The sequence below is a fragment of the Calliphora vicina genome, chromosome 1, assembly GCF_958450345.1.
Source record: "Calliphora vicina chromosome 1, idCalVici1.1, whole genome shotgun sequence".
In the NCBI taxonomy this organism is placed as follows: Eukaryota; Metazoa; Arthropoda; class Insecta; order Diptera; family Calliphoridae; genus Calliphora; species Calliphora vicina.
The window spans coordinates 156362107-156371884 of NC_088780.1; the positions used below are offsets into that span (position 1 = coordinate 156362107).

At 30.3% G+C, this 9778-nt stretch overlaps 2 protein-coding genes across 2 annotated transcripts; one reads left to right on the top strand and one right to left on the bottom strand.

Moving 5' to 3' along the window:
• Positions 1 to 1342: 1342 nt before the first annotated feature.
• Positions 1343 to 2546, top strand: LOC135964183 (uncharacterized). Its single transcript, XM_065516299.1, has one exon. The coding sequence runs from the start codon at positions 1627 to 1629 to the stop codon at positions 2536 to 2538; it is 912 nt and encodes a 303-aa protein (XP_065372371.1). The 5' UTR covers positions 1343 to 1626; the 3' UTR covers positions 2539 to 2546.
• On the bottom strand, positions 2540 to 5115 carry dgt6 (dim gamma-tubulin 6). Its single transcript, XM_065516298.1, has 4 exons — positions 4170 to 5115; positions 3671 to 4102; positions 2950 to 3608; positions 2540 to 2791 (listed from the first exon to the last, which is right to left on the bottom strand). Exons 1-4 carry the CDS (start codon positions 5041 to 5043, stop codon positions 2600 to 2602), a joined length of 2157 nt encoding a protein of 718 aa, XP_065372370.1. The 5' UTR covers positions 5044 to 5115; the 3' UTR covers positions 2540 to 2599.
• Positions 5116 to 9778: the final 4663 nt, after the last annotated feature.

Below are 9778 nucleotides of genomic sequence, written 5' to 3' on the forward strand. Positions count from 1 at the left end.
GATCAATTTAAAAATTGTTTACACAAAACTATCAATAATTAACAAACAATTGTTTCAATACTAACATGTAAACAAGAAATGTATTTTTCAAAATGATTTCTTGACAAACCGAATGGATTTAAGGTATTTATAGACCGTAATACTGAGTATTAATATTTGTCAAAAACTCTAGTATCATAATACAATTTCATCGTCTAGAGGTATTTATAGACGGCAATACTGAGTATTAACAAATTTAAAATATTATTGAATTCATTCGGTATTTCAAAAAATCGTTTCGAAAAATACATTTCTTATATACACGATAGTATTACAAATATTTTATTTGTTGATTGATATTTTTCTGCTAACTTTATTTGTATTTTATATTTTCTTCACATTTTTGTTTTCCTTATTTGTATTTATAAATACATACCCGATACATACGAAAATAAAAAATTTGGAATACCTACCGTAAATCAAAAAAATCATTTGTATTTTTTGAAAATCTAATACAATTTTTGTTTAGACGATGAAATTGTATTATGATACTTGAATTTGTGACAAATACTAATACTCAGTATTGTATTTATAAACATACCTTAAACAAAATTCGTATATTTTATTTTATATAAATTCAAATATCAAAGAATCAAGGGTGTACATTTCAATTTCAATTCGAATGAATTTTGTCTAACTTATTAATTTTTATTTACGTTTTGTTTAACAAATACTTTTGGCTTATTTAAATTGTTTATTAAAAAATATATTGTTAAAATAATATTCTTGTAATATAATGTTAAAATAATATTATGGAAATAGATGTAATACGTTTTTGGCCTTGAAGGCTTTTTGTATTACAAATAAATGATAAAATATAAAATAAAAAAAAAATAAATTATAAAAAAAAATATTGAAAATTTGTTTAAAACAATTCAAAAACTTTTTATTTTCATATGTATCGGGTATGTATTTATAAAAACAAATAAGGCAAACAAAAATGTCAAGAAAATATAAAATAAAAATAAAGTTTGCAGAAAAATATCAATCAACAAAGAAATAAAATATTTGTAATGCTATCGTGTAAACAATAAATGTTTTTTCGAAATGATTTTGTGAAATACCGAATGATTTCAATAATATTTTAAATTTGATAAGTGCTAATATTCAGTATTGTCTTCTATAAATACCTTTAATAATAATTAAAATTTGAAAAGTATTAATACACTGTATTGTAGTCTATAAATAGCTTTATGAATATGGGGGAAATCCAAGAAAACATATTTGCCTTGAAATTATGTTTCAAATCACCGAAACCGAACCTAATAAGGTCCTCAATACGATTGGAAAACAATTTTCAAATATTAATACATATGTAAAACATTCAAAAATTATTTGAAAACAAAAACTTTCATGCAAAAATATGAAAATCGTGTCGTGTTTCTGAATAAATTTTCGTACGTGTTCCTGAATATGGTGATATCTGTTTTTGCTATCGATAATTCTGTCACTCACATAAAATTCAAGAAATGTATGATTTACTAATCAGAAATAAAAATATTTTTTATTAAAAACTAATAAAAATTTGAAGTAAATATTGTATAAAAAATAATAAAATAAAAAGGTGAAATCTAAAATTCTCAGTTTATGGAAAGCACATCTTCTTCAACCACACGCCTATACTATCAAAAATTACAACGATTAAGATATTTGAATAATCATAATAAAGCCAAAACATTTGCCCAACGGCAACGTAAAAATCAACAACGTTTGATACCCTTAACAAGAGAAATACAAAAGGATATGATGGATTTCAATGCCTCACAATCGAGCACTAGCATTTCTGAGAAACGAATTTACAATACTCTCTCTATAACCAGCCTGGTTAGGGGTGAAGTTCAAAATATCTTACAGGAATTATCCATCTCGGATCAGTTTATACGCAAAGAAGAAATTGATGATTTAATAGAGAAATGTTTAAAGGAAAAGGTAACAGTTATACAAGACTGCGATGCAAAAGTCAATCATTTAATTCTAAAAGATTACGATATAAATCAAGAATTCGAAATGACTGTGGAGGAGCTATCAGAGGATAAAGATAAAAGTATGCTCATTGTGGAGAATATACAAATACTAGAACAGCGTATAACAACTTTAGAAGAAAGATTTAGTTGTATGCTACAAAATATTCCAAAATTAAGACATATACAGGCTAAACGCATTAAAATTAATACAAGTGTCATTAAAGAAGAACTACGAAATATAATGGGCACACAGGAAAAATTTCAAGAGGAACAAGCAAATGACGGCACATCTGTACCAGAAATAAATGAGTGCAAAGAAAAACCATCCACCATATATGATGAAATCTACTATACTAATCGTGAATATACTCTTAATTTATTGAATTATAAAAAATCCTTAGAAACTATGGAGTTAAACCAAAAGCCTAGATTGAATCCATATGTAAAACCTGTTAATATCGATCTGGCACTATCGTGCAACAAATTCAAACAACGTTCAATGTTTTTACCGACAAATGATATCTGCATGGGATAAATAGTATTTGTATATAAAAACTTTTATTAATGCGTAACAGTCTTTAGAAAATAAAAAAAACTTATAAAGTAACGTCTTTTAAAACGCTATCACTTATATTAAAAAGGGCATCTTCCTCTGCCTCATATTTATTGCCCGATTCATTATTATGTCGGCTTATGTTGTTTGTATTAGGATTGTTTTCATCGTTTATGGTTATATTGGTGACAGGAGAGTTTACCAACACTTTTGGTTTATCATAAACCATAGAGTTCTGAAAAAAGATAAAACACAATAATTACTTTTAGTTTACATGTCAGATCAATGTACTGATTACTGCAATTTATTATAAAGACCTAATAAATGAGCTGCATATACAAATAAAAATTTCTCATTTAAATCGGCTTAATAATCATATTGAACTGTACTTACATTTAAACTCAAATTATGTTCAATCAAGGATATATCATTTAGCTTCAGCTTAGGTATATCGGAATACTCAGCTATAACTAAGGGTTCCAAGCGGCCAGAAGGACTAGTACTTAGATTGGCAAAATTCAAAGAGGCGTCCTGCACCTTCTTTACAGCCGACAATTTCTTAACATAATTTAATGAAGTTGAACCAGAATTATTTCCTACACTACCGCCTATGCCACTCGTATCTAATTGATATTGAGTTCTAGCAATGCGAGTACGATCATTCGATCCGAATGGTGTGAATGGAGATTGATGTAACATCGTAGGTGAAGCTGTTTTAGTAAACGATTGTGGCGATGTTTTACTCATATTCAATGGTTTAAAATGTGTTTTTGGTGTGTTAGCCATTGATATAGTGGTTGACAAAGGCGCTGCGTCCTCGTCGTTGTCATTGAATAAGGACTGGCGTTGCTTCCATTTTGTTCCCAAATTTGAAACGATTATTTGTGGCGTAGTTTTATATTTTGAGGAATCCTTCTTACTAGTTGACCGTAACAATTGCATAGGATCAATAATTTTCGATCGATTAACGGTATTATTTAAATCAGCCATTGTTTGATCCACCAAACTGTGATGACGATTCGTTTGACGTATCGTTGTTGCACGCGGTGGAGCTAGAATTTCGTAATAAAATAAAATAATTTTGGTATGTCAAAAGAAGTCATGCAACACTTACCTAAAAAGTTATTGAATGCTGTTTCATTTGTGTTTACTGTTTTAGAGTCTACTAGGGCTAGTCTTGATTTTCCTCCACCCTCGGGCACCTCAAATTTTATGGGTGGCGTGGAAACTAATTTCAAAAGCAAATTATTTTCCAGCTTTCGTTTTGTTAGACAATTCATTTTTGTACGAACTGGTGTTTGGGGAAAATCATTTTTACATTTCTTCATATTAGCATGTAGCATTTTTTTAAAATCTGTTATTTGTGCTTCCATTTCTTGTAGTTCCTTTTTTAAACTTAGTAAACGTGAATATACAAACTCACCAGCACAGGGTTTTTTATTGACAATCTTTAATTCATTCTGAATAGTTTCATTGATAGCATTGAATGTAGAAATAAGGGTATTAATGTTGACACCCTCATCCGTTACTTTAGAACCGAATGATTCTGAAATGAAAATTTCTTATCCGTTGCAGTAATTAAAGTACACTATATTTATTTAAAGGAAACTCACCTTCTACCAACTCCTCAATAGGAAAATGATCTCGTATACGTCGCAACTGCAGACATATTCGCTGTTTGTCATATTTGTAGCCTGTTTCCTTGCTATAAAACTTATCCATTGCTTCTTTTAGTTCACCAATTAAATTATCCATCTCCAAAACCTTTTTTGCGCGAGTTCTATAGTGCTGTTCAAATAGTTGATGGTTATTCCCTTCAAAATGCTCCAGAAATTTGTCATCTGTCAATATATCCACACTTAAACCCGTCTCATGCGAAAGCATTTCCAATTGTTCGGTTAGTTTTTGACTCTTGTCGTCGAACTTTGTATTAATATTCTCAAGAGTATCTATGAATTCTGATGCCATATCTTTAAAAATTTCATTTTTTGCGCACATTTTCCATAGATTTGCTTCGGAAACTTGCGATCGATAATTGTTGGCATCTATATTCATTTGTTTTTCTTTCTGTTTTATCAACTCTTGTACAATAAAGTTAACAAAGTCCATGAGAAAACTAATAAATTTCATACCCCCAGGCATTACCACCAAATACGATTTTATGTTAGTCCAATTCAATTGATATTTCTCATTGATATGTTTAAGGTATTCCACGGTGCTGGTGCGAAAATTCGATTCAGAGCGTTTATCCGTGATAGGCCAGAAAAATCTTTTTTTGAATTCCTGGGCATCAAGGAGACGAAATAGATAGTGCATTATGTGAAAGAATGCCTGTTGATTGGGTTTTATGAACATCTCGTCGGACAAACATTTTCGCAAATCTTCCGTAGGTGGATGCAAAAGAATTAAACCCTGAATTGCATTGTATAAAATATGGGATAGTTCCTTTTCTTCGGCACGATATGGTACAATTATTGTGCGATCCATATTGTTTTATCAATTTCGTTTATTATAAAATTCCAAGCATTTGGCGCCTCGTATATCCAGGATTAATTTGTAAGGTGTGGCGAAAATTTAAAAATTGTGCGAATTCAATACTGAATTCGCTTTGATTTGTGCAAAGCTAACAGAGTTGTCAATTTGTGTAGCAGCAAGTCGAATAGCTACCAGATTGTAAAACAAAAATAGTAATTTTGTGTTTTCGAAGGAAACAATTTATTCTGTAGTGGAAATATATAATTTGTGGAGAATGCCACAGTAGTTAGTTCCAGCTTTCTATAAGAAGATTTATGTTGTAGTAGAGCATTTTATTAGCAATGGTAACAATAAGTCGAATTATTTTTGTTGTGGAGCATGGTGCCAGCAGGGGCGTATTCAAGGTGCATTTAATAAGGTGCCATCGGCAGCACAGCTGATTATAGAAATAGCACGCACAAATGTCAAACTACATATATAAAAAATATTCGCCCGTACGTCCGTATGTCAAACTCTATATATAAAAAATAAGTGAATTCGCCTGTATTTATTTCAATTCGCCACTGCTGTCACCTTGTTAAATACGCCTTGGGCGTATTCAATAAAATACAGCCTATAATTTTTATCCACTTATACACGACTGCTATTTATGAAAACTCGACTATTTTTTATGGTTCTAAACAAAAAGTCGATTCTTTCCATGTTTAAAAAGTCGACTATTCGACATTTTTATTTAAATCGAGTTTTTACCATATCTTAGTGTAAAAAAATACATAAAATCTTTATTTATTGATGTGCCTTTTGCAAATGTTTAGCAATAAAAATAATGCATCAAGGCGATAATGTATTTATTAATATTTTTACTTTTGTTTTTAATTTATAAAATAGTAAACAAATTTACCTTACTGAATTGGCTGTTTATTATCATTGAATTGGGCGTTAAAATGTCGGTACTTTTTGCTACAATTTTTTTTAAAAATATTTATATCAAAAACAGTTGCATTGTTTCACTGACAAATATTTACCCTTATTACTGAAAAATACAACTCTCAAGTAGTTACATTTTGGTACTGAGTACCGGATACCTAAATACTTTCACATCACTAATTTTCATCCCAAAAACAATTTTTGATAATTATTTTTACAATATGATAATACATTTTTAATATATATCTTTTTAATGGGTCGATTATGGATGGCAACCGAACTTTAGCTATGATGGCAACAGATACCATTTCTGTTGCCAAACTGGCAGCCAGAAGTTACCTTCCATGATTTTATTGTCAAAGTTGCAATTGTTTTAATTCTTGTTACTTTATGCTCTAATATCTTTTTATTATCCATTGCTTTTTAATAAACAAGGGAAAAGGCAATGGCACTTTTACCAAAAAATATGTACATATTTTTATTACTGTAAAAATAAAAATCAATCTGAACTTAGTGACATCGAATTAAAAATGCATAAGTTAAAAGGAAATTTAATTTGAACTTTATTAAATATAGTTTAAATTTTATTACTATAAAGCTAAAGATACCATTAGAATATATAATTTCATTGCCGGCGATATTTTCCATTACCGTATTGACTAAAAACATCTACTGCAGACCACTGGTGAATCGTTTCCTCATCCGTTTTTAATGAACCATTTCGTTGTATTGCCAAACAAAAAAAAATAAAAAAGATTACAATGTTAAACTTTTCTTTTTTATTTACATTTAAATGTTTATAACAAAAAATAATTATTGATTATAATCAGTAGTGCATATTTCTAAAGCGTATATAACCAAAAAGCAAAATTAAATGACCTCGAGCCAATTTGCATTTCCTTGTTACAACACTTCATGGCCACATTTTACCATGTTCTGTACCCCTGCACAGAATCATCATTTTAGTTTCTATTAAGGTTTAACACACAAATGACCTCATTAAAAATATTTCCATACAAATTATATGTATGAAATATATCTCAAAGTGAGGTTAAGCGATTTACTAATAACTGAGATAATAAAGTATGTATATCTTTATTAAACTTAACTTATTATTATATACTTACTCGTTTATACTTACATTCAAGGATCCAAGCTATGTAATACCAAAGGGAAAACACGCCCTTCAATTACCAAACTTCAACTAATTATTTGTACAAAAAAATTTGCTTCAATGTGGCGTCCACGGCGAATTTAATTTCATTCGGGAGCACAGCTTATAGAAATTGTACGGTGTAATGTCAAACTGCACATATAAAAAATATTTGACCGATCGCTGGTATGTCAAACTCCATATATAAAAAAACATTTAATTCGCTTGAATTAACTTGAATTTGCCCCTACTGCCACCTTGTTAAATTCACCTTAATGGCGTCCAAGGCGAATAGATACATAAATGTCAGGGTTGGCAAATGTAATTTCAAAATTGTACTGACAGCATACAAACTTTACATTTTTTGAAAGGTCTATCGATGGCATTATCGCTGTAATATAACATCGTTCAAATGTTCACCGCTGCCTCGCTGGGTGGCGCGCATTCGAAATGTATAATTTTTCATGACTCTGGCGTATATGTAAATAAGATTGAATTTTCTCTGTGAAAACTCCACAAGAAAAAATCACATCACCTCCACGTGAGACGACCATGTACCCAAATCGTCGTGCAGAATGTTCAAAGTGGCATAAGCTGTGTGGCACGTAGCGTCGTCCTGTTGAAACCACATGACGTTGGTGTACATATCATTAAATTCAGTCCAAAAGAAGTTGGTAATCATCGACCTATGGCGTTCGCCCTTAACAATGATAACCTGGGTTACCTAGCGTTTACACATGCAAGTAACAGTTGGAAAAACTCAACACTTTCATACTTTTGCACTAACACAATTGTGTAAATTTACACATGCATTAGTGCAAACGTATAAACTGAACAGAACACCCATTTTGATAAAACAATTTCATCATTTGACCTTAGCCGCTATCAACTGCCAAAGTTCGAAAGACCCTATGTATGTATTGAAAACAAGTTTCCAAAATAGTCTATCTATCTCCAACTAAAAAATTATCAATGAGAAATTAGAAAATGTTAATTTACTGTGTCGAATTGTACCAAAAAACATTGTGCAAACTTTGCCATCCCTGTTCAATATAAATTCGCCTTGTCTATCGCCGTGTTTTGTCTACCCTAAGGCGAATCCCAAGGTGCATTTAATAAGATGCCATCGGCAGCACAGCTGATTATAGAAATAGCACGCACAAATGTCAAACTACATATATAATAAATATCCGCCCGTACGCCCGTATGTCAAACTCTATATATAAAAGATAAGTGAATTCGCCTGTATTTATTTCAATTCGCCACTGCTGTCACCTTGTTAAATACGCCTTGGCGAATCCAATATAAATTCGCCTTGTGGATTTTTTTACACATGAAAGTGATACCAAGTTTTTTTAGAATTACCCCAGAACAGGGTTGTCAGATTTATTTCACATTCATCGACAAATTATAATCAGAAATCGCCAAAAGTGGACTATTTTATGTGTTTCAAGTATTAATTTTTTTTTATTTTATCATGCATCTGCAGAATACTTTTGTTTGCAAATAAAAGCAGTTTAGTAGTTTAAAATTGAAACAACCCCTTATTTTTTTGCAGTTTAATAAACAACAGTTCACAATAATACACACTTTAATTACACTTTATAATGTACAAGTTACTGACTGCAACTTGATGTACCTATTTATACAATCAGTGCCATATTCGAGAAGCTACATGAATTATCTAACGGACAAAGGTTCCATTACTAGAGCTTCGGCCACCTCATGTTAGCAGCTTGAGCAGTTATTATTGGCAGCACTGTGCTGCCAAGTATCCACTTATAACAATGTATACACAAAGCTGTTGGATGTGGAAACCCGTTTTAAAATCGTTACATTCAAATTGATAGTGCATTGATTTCGATTCTATAACATCATTCTATAACTTGTGAGATAAGGGTACATATATACAAATTCGTCATTCTCTTAGTAACCCTATGTCTATACCTGATAACTTTTTGTCATGATAAACGTCAATTAATTAATTGTTATGATAAATATTTGTCAAAGGGGTTATTATTAATTTTCGATCTTATAAAATATATATTCTTTATAGAACCAATCCTCACAAATGTTGGTAGAAGTATGTCCAAATTCAATACGATATTAATTATTATAAGACAATTATGAATGTTCAAGTTATTTTCTGAGGCGAGCCTTTTATGGGGTCTAGTGACAAATGTGGCCGAATTTTCGACAACTTAACATTCTAATTTCAGAGTACTTAGAACTTTGTGCAAAATTTTATTTAACAGTTTAAGACTATTACTTCTTTGTAATCTACCGACATTGAGTGTGTGATTTTGCTATTGGACTGATAACTAGTTATTACAATTCAATAATTTGTATTGTTTTAAATAAATTATGTTTAGTTTTAATATTTCTACATTTAAATTAAAACATTTACAGATTTTATCAAAAAGAGGACATTTGCATATATTCGGCAAATGCTGAAATTGCACATATAACAGTGTTTATAATGCTAAATTGATCTTTTTCATTTCATTCATTATTTAAATAATCGAGCCCATTGGACCATATACGATTAATACAATATTTTTACAATTAAATAATTGGGGGATTCAAATGTGTTTTTAGTTTAAAAAAATTTTTGTTGGGTTTTAAACAAAAAAGTTATAAACTAATAAGACTTTTTGAGCTATGTTT

Excerpts from the sequence above, each read along its gene's own strand:
- LOC135964183 (XM_065516299.1), top strand. The coding sequence starts at position 1,627 with ATGGAAAGCACATCTTCTTCAACCACACGCCTATACTATCAAAAATTA.
- dgt6 (XM_065516298.1), bottom strand. The coding sequence starts at position 5,043 with ATGGATCGCACAATAATTGTACCATATCGTGCCGAAGAAAAGGAACTA. Across the intron at positions 4,103-4,169 it reads TATTGAGGAGTTGGTAGAAG|AATCATTCGGTTCTAAAGTA; the intron begins GTGAGTTTCCTT and ends TTTTCATTTCAG. Across the intron at positions 2,792-2,949 it reads AACATAATTTGAGTTTAAAT|AACTCTATGGTTTATGATAA; the intron begins GTAAGTACAGTT and ends ATCTTTTTTCAG.